Source organism: Ambystoma mexicanum, chromosome 11 (genome assembly GCF_040938575.1).
Source record: "Ambystoma mexicanum isolate Mex_15411 chromosome 11, UKY_AmexF1_1, whole genome shotgun sequence".
Classification (NCBI taxonomy): domain Eukaryota; kingdom Metazoa; phylum Chordata; class Amphibia; order Caudata; family Ambystomatidae; genus Ambystoma; species Ambystoma mexicanum.
The window spans coordinates 1,007,136,827-1,007,151,178 of NC_090934.1; the positions used below are offsets into that span (position 1 = coordinate 1,007,136,827).

The 14,352-nt window shown below is 43.5% G+C and overlaps 1 protein-coding gene across 1 annotated transcript in view; it reads right to left on the reverse strand.

Moving 5' to 3' along the window:
* The window catches only part of ADAMTS7 (ADAM metallopeptidase with thrombospondin type 1 motif 7), a 752,931-nt gene that overhangs the window by 216,450 nt on the left and 522,129 nt on the right, over window positions 1-14,352 (reverse strand). The window contains exon 15 of the mRNA XM_069624204.1: window positions 1,355-1,599. Coding sequence (XP_069480305.1) covers window positions 1,355-1,599 — 245 coding nt within the window. The remainder of the gene's footprint in view (window positions 1-1,354; window positions 1,600-14,352) is intronic.

The following is a 14,352-nucleotide window of genomic DNA, read 5'->3' on the forward strand; positions in this document are numbered from 1 at the left end:
CTAAACAAGCTTGGGTTGCAGGTAAGCTTTGATATTCAGGCTTATCATTCATCGTAAGAACCCTCTGGCAATTTTCCTACCAGACGAATAGTGTCCCACAGTACATTCTTTCTTGCATGGTCTAAGGAACAATGATGGTGTATAATATGTCCCATCAATGGCTGCAAAGTAAGTATCTACTTAGAAGAATCAGACATTTTCTCACTCAATCTCCTTTCCCTAAGCCTCTTGGGTCTTGGCAGCTTCTGCAAAACCCACATCTTCTGTGACTGGAAACCTAGTTTTCATCACGTTCCCAAGCATGGCACCAGTGACAAAAAGTTTGGACAATTTAGAGTGAATTCTTGGGAACGTTTTGTTTTCTGACAGAGCAACACTGTGGGTGAAAGAAACACAGTGGGCCTCATTACGACCCTGGCGTTAAGGGTTTAACGGCGCCGTAAAAGGTGTCAGCGCCGTTAAAACCTTAACGCCTGATTACGAGGTCCCTTTGCGAACCCCGACCTTAACGGCTGGTTTTACCAGCCGTTAAAGTAGGGTGCCGCAAAGGGACCTTGGTGCTAAGTACGGTGCCGCAATTTGCGGCACCGTACTTAGCGCCTTCCCCATTCTCATTGAGCCCTATGGGGCAAAAATGGGAATGGGGAAGGGCCCATGGGGAATTACCGCCCCGCCAACCTTGGAATGGGGCGGTAATTCTGCCATTCACCATGGCGGACCTCGGCATGGACCATGGTGCTAATAGCACCATGGTTTAGCGCTGGGGTCATAATGAGGCCCAGTGAATGTTCCAGTGTTAGGACAATGGCTTAATTACAGGTTTGTCGCAAATACTGATACCGCCACTCAGTCCGGCGATATATTACCACCGGATTACGAGTGCCGATGTCAGTGGTAAACCCCAATTCCATGGAGTCCTATTGGACTCCATGAGGGGATTTGCCAGTATTTCCAGCATGGGTAATACCAGCAATGTTTGCCGGTGAGGTGCCAGAATTATCTCCAGCTCTAACCTGGTGGTAATTCTGGCACCTCACCAGCAAAGTTGTAGTTGGCCGCTGCAGAAACGTGCTGGCATACGTTAATACCGGCACGTTAATTCCGCACCGGCCAACTTGTAAAAAGCCCAAATGTCTGGGAGAAATATGGCTGCTCAGATTGAATGAGGTGGTGATTGTTACACAGAGAATACTGAATGCTGTGATATTAGTGGGGTAAAATCGTTCTTCTCTTAGAATGGTTGAAATGCTGAATTTTACATCTTTGGCAGGTGAGAGTGACATATGCTCCAACTGTGAGAAACAAATCAATTTTGGCGTGGCCTAAGAAAGACCAGTTATGGAACATCTTGTACCTGGATCCAGACTGGCTCCTGGGTGGGACCGCGGGATGTGAGGTTTTCCAGGTCTCCCTGACGATCGTAGGTGAAGGTGGTTCCCGCCACTTTGTAGTCTCCATTCCACTGGATGATCCAACCACCATTCAAAAAGTACTTCTCTGGATCTTCACCTCTCAGCGCAAGAAAATTCCCAGACTCGGCCACTTCTTCAATACGGATCTCTCGAGCACCAGATGGGATCAATCCAATGTCAACATACCCTGCAGGCAACATCAAACTATTTACATCGAGCAACTGTTCCACCACCACAGGGGTGAAATACTGTATTTATGTGTATGGCTGCCCATCCTATGTCCTAGGTTTGAGTTATAGTGGAGAACGTGTAGAGGAAATTAAGGAAGAGGGCAAAGAAAGTGGACATGGACATGAAATATACATTTAAAATTAAGAAAGTGTGTGGAGGGAACACTCAAATTCACCCTCAGGTTTAGAGTTCACGAGAATAACATGGAGGGTGAAACAACATGTGCCCTCCTTTTTGACACCAATGCCAGCAATGTATATGACTTTACCTTCCAAACAGCATTTGAAGGAACCATTATTGAATTCAACGTGTCTGCTAATTCCTATCTCACTTGCCATATGTGTAAAGTTCTTATTCCAGGCAAGAGAAAGAATGATGAGGAAAAGAGAAGGGAAAGAAACTGCAAGAGACACCGAGGGACAGATAGATGCTAGGTATAGTGAAGAAAAACAAAAGAGAAAAAATGGTAGAGGAGGAAAAGAAAGAAAATAGATGATAATGTAAAGAAATAGGACACCAGGATATAGGACCTGGGAGAGAGGTGAGAAGAAAGGGAGAAGGAGAAAAGGAGTTAAGATCACATACTCAGCAGAGATATACAACAGGGAACACCAAAGAGAAGGAAGACAGCTGGCAAAAAAATAAGTGGAAGAAAAAAGAAAGATGAGAATGGGGGAAAAAGAGAAAGCTAGAGTGACTAAAAAGGAAGGGTGAAAAGGGGCAAGAGGAAAATAGTGGGGAAATATAGAGAGAAGAAAGTAGGAGGAGAAAACCAACATTAGGGAGAGCAAGGGGTGCAAAACGGTAACAAAATTAGGAAGGGTGTGGCAGAATAGCAGCGTACAAGAGGTACTGTGCAGTATTATTGTGTATGCAAGGACCTGGTGGAAGCCAAACATTTGATACGAGGAAGATAACATGTATTAATCAGCTCAGACTAAAGCTACACCCAAGGGTTACAGTTGAGCAAATTATTACAAGGAAAACAGATCTCTTATGATCCCGCTACTTACCTGAAAAGAAAATAAACATGCAATAGGTGTTTCTTGCAAGTGCTACAATCGATAGCGTATCATGTCATAGAAACTTAAGTGATGCTTAGTCCTAAACCACCCAAAGAATCGGTAAATCTAACATTAGTGAGTAAATATGCGTACGTAAAAAAAACTGCATGTGAACCATTTTTCAATTTGCCAATTTATTTTGTGATTTAGCTTATTCAACATTTCTCATATATGATCCAAGCATCAAAACACTCGCTAAACAAGGTTAACAGCATTACATCAATAAATACCTCAATAAAAACCCATGATGCACTGAGAATATCCATTCACAGCTTCCCCTCATGTTACAATTTCCAAAATATTTACACAGAACTGAAGAAAGCAATACAAGCGTGATGAGAACAATACAAGCGTGATTATTCCTCGTCATGAATTCTCCCCACATCCAATCCGTGAGCAAATTCTGCTCCCATCCTATTGCTATACCAGCCTCCATCCTCAGAGCCCCTAGAGCTTTGCACTGACACGGGAGCTGTCTTACTGATTCCAATACACCCTCCCCACACACGCGACATTCCCTGCTTGTTCTTGGAATCTGACGCCAAGCCCCCTCAATTTCCCAAGTTCTAACCACATTGCACTTCATCTTTAAGTAATCCCATACGTTTTCTTTTCAAGAAACTCTTCATATTCACGTATAGTTTTAGATCAAACCTGAGGGATTTTTAGTTGTGGGATACAAGGGGTGTGCGTGGGAGTTACAGGGCGCACTGGAAACCTCCATTTGTAGGGTGGAGCCTCTTGTAGGTGAGATCTCCTGATGGTATTGTAGTTATTTGTGTTGGGCAACATTTGCAAAGCCAAGCAATCTAGTAAGTGAAGTTGGTGTTGGAGTGAGCATTGACATATTAGCGGTGACTGCTGGGCTTGTACTTTTCCCTTGAGCTGCTGTATTATTTTGCACCCCATCCACTCTCCATATTTAAATCAGGCCAACGCGCTATAGCAAAACATAACTGGCACCGCAGCATTGATTGCAGTGATTGAAAAACACATTGCCTTCACACCATCATCCAGACAGCCGGTGGTCGACGAGGTGAGACATACAAGCAAAGCTGCTATAGAGGTTCTGCTAAGCTCTAGTGAATTTCTGCTTCTTCTCCTCTGCTGATCTGTACACAGGATTTGGAAGGTGTGGTGAGTACCTCCAACCACTTAACTATCAAGACCAATAACACAAAAGAGGTGATGGCTGGAAGGTTTAGAATTCATCTTAACCTCCGACATTGCTCTGGGCAACCCTCCAGGCCCTCAGTTCTTCGACAGTCATGCCATTACAGAAAGGGAAAACCCATACGCAAATCAGGCTTGGTCCCACCCCAAAAGACCAGTGACATTAAACTAAGGAAGCCTCATCATCATCGACATAATGGTTCCAAAACAAACACGGTGACCTGATACCAATCGAACAGTGAAGTCCCTAGGAACATTACTAATTACTTTCTACTTATCTGTGAGACTGATGACAACTCAGCCTCCAAATGTATTACGGATTTTGCAGAACATTACATGACATGTCTGGGGGCCTAAGCTGATGGATTAACTTGTGCAGCATGTAACACTTAGGGGGCCCAACAGTAATCAGATGGTTGTTGATGCACAGCACAAGGAAGACATTAATAACTCATTAGAGCATTCCCCCGAAGCTCTTCTAGATATAAATGTAGAATGCAAGGGAAATGGGGTTGCAGTAATAAAAGACCCTGTGCTGGGGGTATCAAGTACAACATAGTGCATCACACAAGTTTTGATTTGCTTGACAAAAAGCCTATTAATAACCACACAATTGCCTCATGTGAATTCAACTGCATCTGACTCCGAGTTGAAGGCTAGTGGTGTAGAATTGGGCTTAACAAATGGTAATTCAGTAGATCTTCTGAACCATTTGGGCCTCATTACGAGTTAGGCAGAAATTCAGAGGTAAATTTGCCCAAAAATTGCCCTAAGGAATTACTGTTACTGCCACTTGGTCAGGCGGATTTGTTCCACCTGATTACAAGTGGTGGTGGCAGTGTTATTCCCCATTTATTTTGGGTCCATTGGACCCAAAAGGGCTGTTTTTGCAGAATTACTGCTGCAGTCATTCCGCCAATTCTGCCGATTTGTCGGTGTTCAGTGGGAAAATGTACCTCCAGGGTTTCCCTGTAGGTAAATCCTCCACTCACCCAACCTCATAATTTGGCATAGTAGTAAAATTAGTGGCAACAGTTAACGTCAATTTTACCACTTACCGCCTAACTCATAATGAGGATGTTTGTCTTTATTACGAAATTGAAAAAAATAGCCCAATGATTCAAGAAGACGTTATTGCTATTTATAAACATGATCAAAGACATGAATTAGCTTCATGGTACTGAGGATGCTAGTGTACCTCAAACAAAACTGCACGTATTAGACTTTTACCATCAACGGTCAAATTATGTTACTTGGTGTATAAAGAATCTGTTCCACATGCTAAAAAATGAAATGCTTTTAGCTGATTGTGGCAATAAATGTAATATTATAAATAAGTTTGAGAGGCATAATGCTACTGAAGATTGCTATGACTGTGGACAAAATGATGAGGCGAATATAAGAGGTTGTGAAAAGAAGAGTAACTCTGTAGATGGAGTGTGTGGGGTTTAACATGAGGCTTTACAGGAGAGGTGTAACATCACATACATCTAGTTGTTCATTAGAAATCAAAAATAACGATAATGAAACAAAAGAAATTCGGTCAAATGTGATACATTTCTTTCACAGACAAGGAAACATAGGAAGAAAAAGAAGGCATGTTTGTGTGTAAAAAGGTGCAGAGAAATTCTGTTTCTACCGATACTTCACAAATTGTGAATAATGAAGGCAGATGTTATATAATTAATACCCAACAAACTGAACAAGGCTCTAAAATTATGTGGCAAAAAGAAATCCCATTTGGAAGAAAAGGATATTCAGACTTTTTTATTGGTAATTGACAATAAACGTAATAATAGTAATTCGAGTGATATAAATTAAGCGAATAGTTAGGATCTAAGAGAACCTGATCATTCAATACAGTATAATGATTTACAAAAATCTTCTCACACACATTGAAGGAATGTAACCATGAAGAGGTTAAAAGAGGAATGAACGCTAGAGGAAAAAAATAAGTGGAAAATAAGTGGAAACAGTGAACAAAAAACCACGTCTGTGTGAATTGAACAGCCCTGTAGCAATGGGAATGATTGATTGTTAGTTAATAACAATACATTTCAGGGTACGTCAAATAGCATCACAGAGGAAGCCAATTGTATTATTAGGGACTGTGATATCATTAGTAATACTAGTGTTAAATGGAATGGCAATGTGAACATGACAGGGAATTCTAAAAATAACATCAGACATAATTATGATCACAGTGCTTTGACATTAAATGGTCTATTTTTAAAGAAAGTTACGAAAGTTTAAAATTCAAAGCTTTTTCTGCTCCGCATCTGAACACAATTGGAGAGGTCTTGTATAGTATAACTACTGCATACGATCCTCCAATGATGGTTAATACATACTGAGCATATAGCTACTTTTGATTGATGTATTGGAAGGTGTTGCATTAAGAACATCTGTAATACATTTCTGCTACAGGGCCTGCAATAAATTATGCTATCTGACATTCTGAAGCATTACATAAACTAGGATGTGACTGTCAGGCTATGCATATGGATCATATGAATTGGTATAAACAGGTATGTAATGACGTTGGCAATAACTATCAACCATATGGCCCTGAAGAATGTACTCAACTCAGAATAACACAGATGTCCGGAGTGAGTGTTTAACTCACTGAACTATCTTACTGGCCCACCATCAAAGAGATGTACAGATTTTGTAATCAACAGTCTAGTATTTTATCATTACTTATCAGGGGATGCTCTGCACTGAATAGTCTAGTACGTACGTACTGATTAAGCACCACCAAATAATCAAGAGAGGGAGGAGCTGAGAGGACAGTTTTAGTGGAACGATCACAGTAAGCTCTGAAAGGCCTGATGGTAGACGTGGCACTTCGAGCTTGTCAAGGGAATCAGAGGTTGATATATGTGTTTCCTGTCGGGGTATTTGGAATTCAACCTCATTTCTCTGCAGTAGAAGGAATGACGAAGTAAGAGCATCTGAAGGAGATGCCTTAGAAAGGAGCTCAAAAGCTGAAGAAGCTCACAAAGTAGCCCTTCTATCCACCTAGGAATCTACCAGGGTGGCATTAGGCCGGATAACAATCACTGATATTATCATCATCATCAACCTCAAATAGTATCACAGGAACATGGTAATCATGTTTTCAGTTGGAGGTACATTTCAAGAGAGAAGACTGCCTCTGGGTTGAATATCTGTTTGCTGATGGCACCAACTATGATTATATCTGTGTCATATACAATGGCAACAAGCCCTTTACATCTTCTCTTGTACTTAGGGCCTGATTCATGGAAGTGTTTTATAATGGCGCAATCCCATAGGAAAACGTTCCATGAATCAGGCCCTAAATGTTTTTGTGACACCAAGGCAGTCAATGCGTAGGCGCAATTGATATTTGAGCTGTTTACTATAGAGAAAGAATGGGTTGTGTGTTGCACAGTAACGTCATCTTAAGGTATATCAGTCATTCCAGAAGTGTAATTGGAATATAGAGGTTTTTAACTGGGTCCTTTTATACAAAGGGGCACTCTCCAAAATAAATTCCTGGATTGGTCTACTCATTGCTGAGGCTTTACATCGACTGTGAATAATCCCTTGGATGGGATCTCTGCTTGTGAAATTTGTTCAAGAACTTTCGTCTCTGCTGCCCGAAGGCTGTAGGCCTTGATTTCCTACAATGACTGAAAACCTGTGTTTCATTTTTGTGTAGTCACACTAAATGCAGAGATTGAAGAGTGGAGCCATGGTCTGGCTAAACTACAAAAGAAGGCCTGAAACTTTGATGAGCCGAAAGGAAAAGCAGAAACAGATTTTGGTGGGACAATCCGAAAAATTGTAACCAAGTTCAATGAATGATTTTTTTTTTAAAGGGGGGCCAACATAATGTCTTTTCGGGGTCACAGTGTTCCCCCTGGGACCAAGGACACCAAAACTGTGTTTTGTATTTCAGACTTTATTATTAGGGGATTAGACACTGGGATGGCCAACCCAAAGAGAAATGGGATCTTCTCAAACCAACAAAAGGTCAGGGTGCCCTTCTCCAAAGCTGATCGAGTCACTTTCACCTTTGAGATCTTTTTACTGTCTGATATTCTTCTGTGGGATGCAAAGCCCCCAGGTCTCACTGGCCTTAGAAAGGAGTGTCCCACTTAGTAAAATCCTGGAGGGGTTTCCTCCCACCTTTCCTGGTATTGTGGCCTTAAGCATGACCTGAACACTCTTTCTTGGGTTCAACTAGATGTAGGCTTACCGGGATCCCGTACAAGACTCGCTATGGTGTTCATTCTCGTGAGTAGAAGTGTTTGTGGGTGTAGCTGCGAGGGAGAGGTAGAGAGGGGTTCCTGGGGTGTGGTCTTCCCGCGACTCCCTCCTGTTTTCTCTTTCCTCACCTGTCTTAACTTACAATATTCTGCCTGACCCATCTCATTCTTCCTCCAATCGACTGGCTGTGCATAGGGACGAACTGGCCTGACAGAATGTCATGCTATTTCTATTTAAAGGACTGTTCTCTGTCTTCAGCTTAGTCCTACAATTACCTCTTAATGTTCCACCTTCAACCTCCCCTGTACTAATTTTGCTACAACCTCTAACTTGGGTTGTCTCGTCCTCGACCACCGTATCAATCTCTCTCCATAATGTTACCGCCTATGTTTCACTCCAGCTTCTGATTGTCTCACCTTTCCTTTTCTTTTGTCTCACTGGAATGATGTCACTCTATGACCATGCCCCGCTTTGGGTGGAACTTTTGTTTCCACAACGTCAGTCAGGGCTCTAGAGATGGAAGCTCCCAGAAGATATAGTTCAGGACCAGGTCCTGGGGAACATAGCCAGGGCAAATATGATGGAATACTTCTCTCGCAATAACTTCCCCAAGACATCGAGGGAAACCCTTTGGGAAGCCTTTAAGGCGGTAACCAGGGGACACTACATAGCACTAAAAGCAAAAAGGGATAAAAAGAACCGCCAATGGAAAGCAGACCTAGAGGAGAAACTAACAGCAGTTCAAAAGGAAATGGTCCAGACACATTCGACCAAATTAAAAAAAGCCCTGAGGCACGTCCAGGGTCAGATGGCAACCACCCGCTCTAAAAGAGCAGAGAGTAACCTATTACATTTAAGACACTGGTATTATCTTAAAGCAAAAAAAGCAGACAGACTCCTGGCCAGACAACTAAAAGAAAAACAAAACAGGCAAACAGTAAAGGGACTGATAGATGGCAAGGGACAAACAATGACCCGAACAGTAGACATCAGAAACACATTGAGGGAGTTCTACCAGAACCTTTACCACTCTGACCGCACCAACGGGGAGGACCAGGAATGATACCTAAATACCATCTTACTTCCGACTATTTCGAGAGAAGAAAACACTACTTAGACGGGGCAGTAACAGAAGAGGAAGTAAAGAAAGCAATTTGTGAACTACCCAGGAATAAAGCCCCAGGCCTCGACGGACATATTGCAATATTCTACAAGACATATATAGAGATTCTAGCCCCAATTCTTACAGACCTCTTCAATTCCTTCAAAGAAAAAGGCAACATAACCCAGTCCATGAATGAGGCAAAATTGTTAATTTTCCACAAACGGGAAAGAATCTGGAGCTAACAAGCTCCTACCACCCGATAGCACTAATCAATTTAGATGCCAAGTTCTACACAAAAATATTAGCCAGTAGACTTTCGGGTCCTCCCGAAACTAATCCACCAAGATCAGTCGGGATTTGTCCCGAATAGACAGACCCACGACAATATTAGGAGAATAATCCACCTGATAGAAAAAATCGGGATCGCTCACTCACCGGCCATTTCATTAGCCCTTGACATGGAGAAAGCATTTGACCACGTCGAGTGGTCGCTTCTCTTCCGCATACTGGGGAAAATAGGTATGGGGGAATCCTTCATTGACATGATACGGGCAAACTACGTCTCCCCTAGTGTTGTGATAGCAGTAAATGGAAGGTTGTCTGACAGGGTATGGATCGAGAGAGGGACAAAACAGGGATGCCCTCTCTGCCCGCATTCAATATGCAATCTTTCTGGAGCCCCTACTGTCGCAAATAAGGGAATCACAGGCCCTGAAAGACATAGACATGGCAGGCAACCAGCACAAAGTGGTAAAATATGTGGATGACATGCTAGTGGCTCTGGGAGACCCAGAGAGGACTCTCCCACTCCTATTACAAGTGATGCCCCAGGAGGATAGCTCAGCGGCAACATGCTCGCCTTGGAAACAAGATGACACAAATCAACACAGGTTCGATCCCAGGGTCCACGCTTAGAAACCCCTGGTTATTAAGCGTGTTATAAATATGCAACTAAGACATATTCCTGTAACAGCGCCTCGATGCCCCCGGGCTGTGTGAGCGCTTTAAAAAAGCAAATAAATAAAAATAAAAATAAAAAATAACTAGCGACATATGGAGCACTGTCTGGACTCAAAGTCAACAGACAAAAATCAGAAATACTTATACTAGCAGGAGATAGAGAGTCTATCCACAGACAAGCCTCAGCACTACAACTGAAGGTGGCAGACAGAGGGGTAACATATTTCGGAATAACACTGACCGAAACGATAGACAAACTCTATGTGGAAAACTTCCCCCGACAATTAGAGAAGATCAAACAAGACATAGAGAGGTGGAACCCCTTGTCAACCTCATGGTGGGGCAGGATCACAGCGTGAAAATTATTATCCTCCCCCGAGTTCTGTACACATTTCAAGCCTTACCTATTAGAATCCTGGCATCATACTTCAAATCCCTGTCCAAAAAAATAATGGCAAACATTTGGGGGAAAAAGACCTCCTGGGTGGCCAGAGCAGTCCTTACAGCATTGAGACAGATAGGAGGCTGTGCCCTCCCACACTTCCGCAGGTACTATGAGGTGTCACAATTTTGGGTCCTGAAAGAATGGATCCCGGGAACATCACAGAAAATATGGGTTTCCCAAGACAGAGCAGTAGCAACCACACACCTCTGTCACTTGCTATGGAGAGGGAAACAATACAGACACCCAAACCTTCACATCAGCGAGGTAATGAAGGCAACACTAGGAGTATGGGCTAAAGCCACAAAAGATGAGATATTGACAAAAGACCCTTTCCCCCTTTATCTCAATGTTCAACAATCCAGAATTCCCCCCAGTTATGGAAAAGGGTTCATATGAGAAATGGGAGGCGGCTGGATGTAACAAGATAGGAGACATGTATCAGACCCAAGAAATCAGATCCATTTAGGAATGCGAGGCTCAGATGGACTTGAACACCAAGGATAGATATAAATATGAACAGCTGCATCACTGGCTGCAGTCTCCACGGATAAAACAGGTTGCGACAAAGCAACTAACTCCATTTGAGACCTATTTTATGACACACACAGGCACAAAAAATGAGCTTCAGACACATACAGGTTTTTGAACACGCAATTAGAAGAGATCACATGGCAATATATGAAAAGGTGGGAATAAACCCTCAGTGGCACATACTCGAGGGGATACTGGAAACACTTATGGGGGGCAATTCCCAAACTTACTAGAGCAATCCAGATTAGGGAAATGTGGACAAAGATCATAATACAATGGCACTACAGCCCAGAAAGGCTTCACAAAATGTACAGAGCAACCTCAAACGCATGCTGGAGGGAATGCAGAAGAGTGGGGGACTGGAGGCATATGTGGTGTGACTGCCCGACCATCCAGCAATTCTGGGGAGAAGTCAAGACACAAATGCAACAGATATTCATGGGAGCGGGGTCTGGGGGGGAAGAGGTTTGGATGTGTGGGCTCTGGGACCCCCGAGAGAAAGGGGCACAGCCCTTAATTACTTACAGAGTGATTACATGGAGCAATGGTGCCCTCATAAAATAAGGATTCTCGATTTGTTCAATTAAGGGAAAAAAGAACACTTGCCAAAAAAGACTAGAGATTTTCATGGAGATTCCTTCCGGAGAGGGCGGGGGGGGGCAAAAGTGGGGAAGAGGAGTTTATGGTATTTCCTGTTGTAGTCTGATAAAAACCCAATAAAACATATTAAAAAATGCTTTATGTCTCACCACCTCTTCATGAACCCCAAGTCTTCCTATCCCTTCTCGAATATCACTGCAGAGCCTTGCTGTATACCTTCTCCTGGCCTATCACCCTTTACTGGCATACCCTCAGTCTATATCCCCTTATCTTTCACCACCCCTCATTTTCTCTCTCACTCTCATGTTGTTGCCTCATCCTTCACATCCTTAGCTTTCACGTCTTCCTGTCCTCTCCCATTCTCTAGTGTTATACCCTCCTTCTTTACCCCCTTAGCTTTCAGCATGCTGTCCTGTCCACTCTACCCCTCTGCTATTAGGCCCTCCTTTGTCACCGCCTTAGCTTTCACCACCTCTTCCTCTCCTCTCACCCTCTGATGTTATACCTTCCTCCTACACCTCCTTATCTCAACACCTCCTCTCTCCATTCTCCACTGCTGCCAATTGTAAAGTCACCTCTGTCTTTTCAGCCTATTCTCTCTCTAGTACTCTGTAGTCTCCAGTCATCTCCAAACACACGCCTGCTCCTCCTGCAACCTACTCTGAGCAACAGGGGCTAAGTGCTTTTACACTGTGTCCCACCTCCCCCACCCCTGGGTGGCATTTCTAATATCTAATTATCACCTTTGATTGGTAACTGGGTGAACACTGGGAGCAGTTGTTCTCACTTAGTGCCTTTTGGGCTGCTTTGGGCTCAAGGGGATGGAACAAGTCTATAAAAGGGCTGTCTGCCATCTTGAATAATAGTTTTCACCCTGTGGCCCTCCCTGGCGCTGTTTACGCTGACCTGAGAAGGCTTCCTAATTTACAGCATGTAAATCAGAAGCTGGAAACATCCTGGGTAAGTGTGAGAAACATGAAGGTGTCTCACCCACTGTCCCCGGGGATCTGTCACCCAGGTGGCCAGGACAAGCCTATCGCTTTTGGATCCAGTTCCTGGGGGTGGACCAGTGCGGGAGGATCACCTGGATGAGGGGGTCCTCGCGGAGTGCAAGTGGGACACCGGAGGGTGAGACGCTGTATCCCCTTTCTTGTAACACCTTTTCTCCATCCTACCCGGTAGGAAACCTAGGAACTCAACCCCACCCCTTTCCTGACACGAACACTGTTTCACAGCCAGCTCACTGTGAGAGAAAAAGGACTAACACCTGAGCCATATACCTGACATGTCCCAACACAAGGGTGAGGCAGAGGCAGGCAATTACTGATAATTACACACATCTGACTTCCATCACACTTCCCCACACAGATAAAAGGGGCAGCACGAAAGCACACTCTGAGCAAGGCAAAACACACGAGGAAGTAGCAGTTCCCAGATGGCAGTTTAATACGGGGAGAAAAACGGCAAGACCAAAAAGGGTTGCAAGGAGGAAATTGCGCTTGTCCTTTTCAGAGGAAGAAAACCACTACTTTCACAAGCCCTTGAGTATAAGAAATATAATACCGGGAATTAAAGCTGAAGAAAGATGCATTGTGTGTCAAAGGTACCTGGCGCTCTCATGCATCGAGGTGGGAAGGAGCGATTGTCGCCATGGTACTGTGCTTGGCTCCTACAACAAAGCTGCTCCAGTAAAGTCAGCACAGCCGGTGAGTCGGGGAGACTGATAGCAGACCGGTCTGTGTTAGAACAAAGGTTTCAAGCCGCAACATTGTATGAAGAAATCTGAAAAGCACAGAGTGTAAGGCGAATGGGATGAGCGACGTGAATATAATTGAATATCCAAGGAGTGACTGAACTTTTAAAACCAAGGTAGATGCTATATACAGAGTGGTCCGGTGACACGTAGGTACTCATTCGAAGGTCTCTGTTAGGCATCTAACGGAGGGTGTAAAATTGTGAACTGTGGAATCAAAGTGGTCCTGCATTGGGTCAAGCCAAACCCTGTACAAATTCGAAAGTCTTCGATAGCTAATACGAACTGTAATTGACCCAAGCCCGGCTGAGGGAGACTCATTGTGTAAAAGGGATCTGAGCCCAGCTGAGGGGGATCCAGTGTGAACCATAAGTCACCTGAGAAAATATATTCTATAAGCAATAGAGAAGGGGATCTGAGCTCGGAAAGGGGATCCAAGCTAAGGATTTTGGTAAAAAAAGGGATGTGAGCACGGCTGAGGGGGATCCAGGGTGAAGAGTGAATCGCCCTACTTGAATACTTGGAAAGGAACTTTTTCATTTGTTTGATACATCAGGCCCTCTGGATGCAGAAACTTTTAATAATTTAAGAGACTTTATTTGATGTTCGTAGCTTGCTCATATCTTAGATTTAGGTTTATATAGACGTTTATCACAGCCTTGATAAAGTTCAATAAACACCCTTGAACTGTGGTCACTTGTGTCTGTCTTACTTTGATACCAGGCCTTCCTTACATAAGCTTCATTAACACTATATTTCACAGATCCCCCTTGAAAGTGTGGGGAAATTAAAACATTGCATCCCCGGCATGAGACTCTCGACTTGAAACAATGCTTTGACAA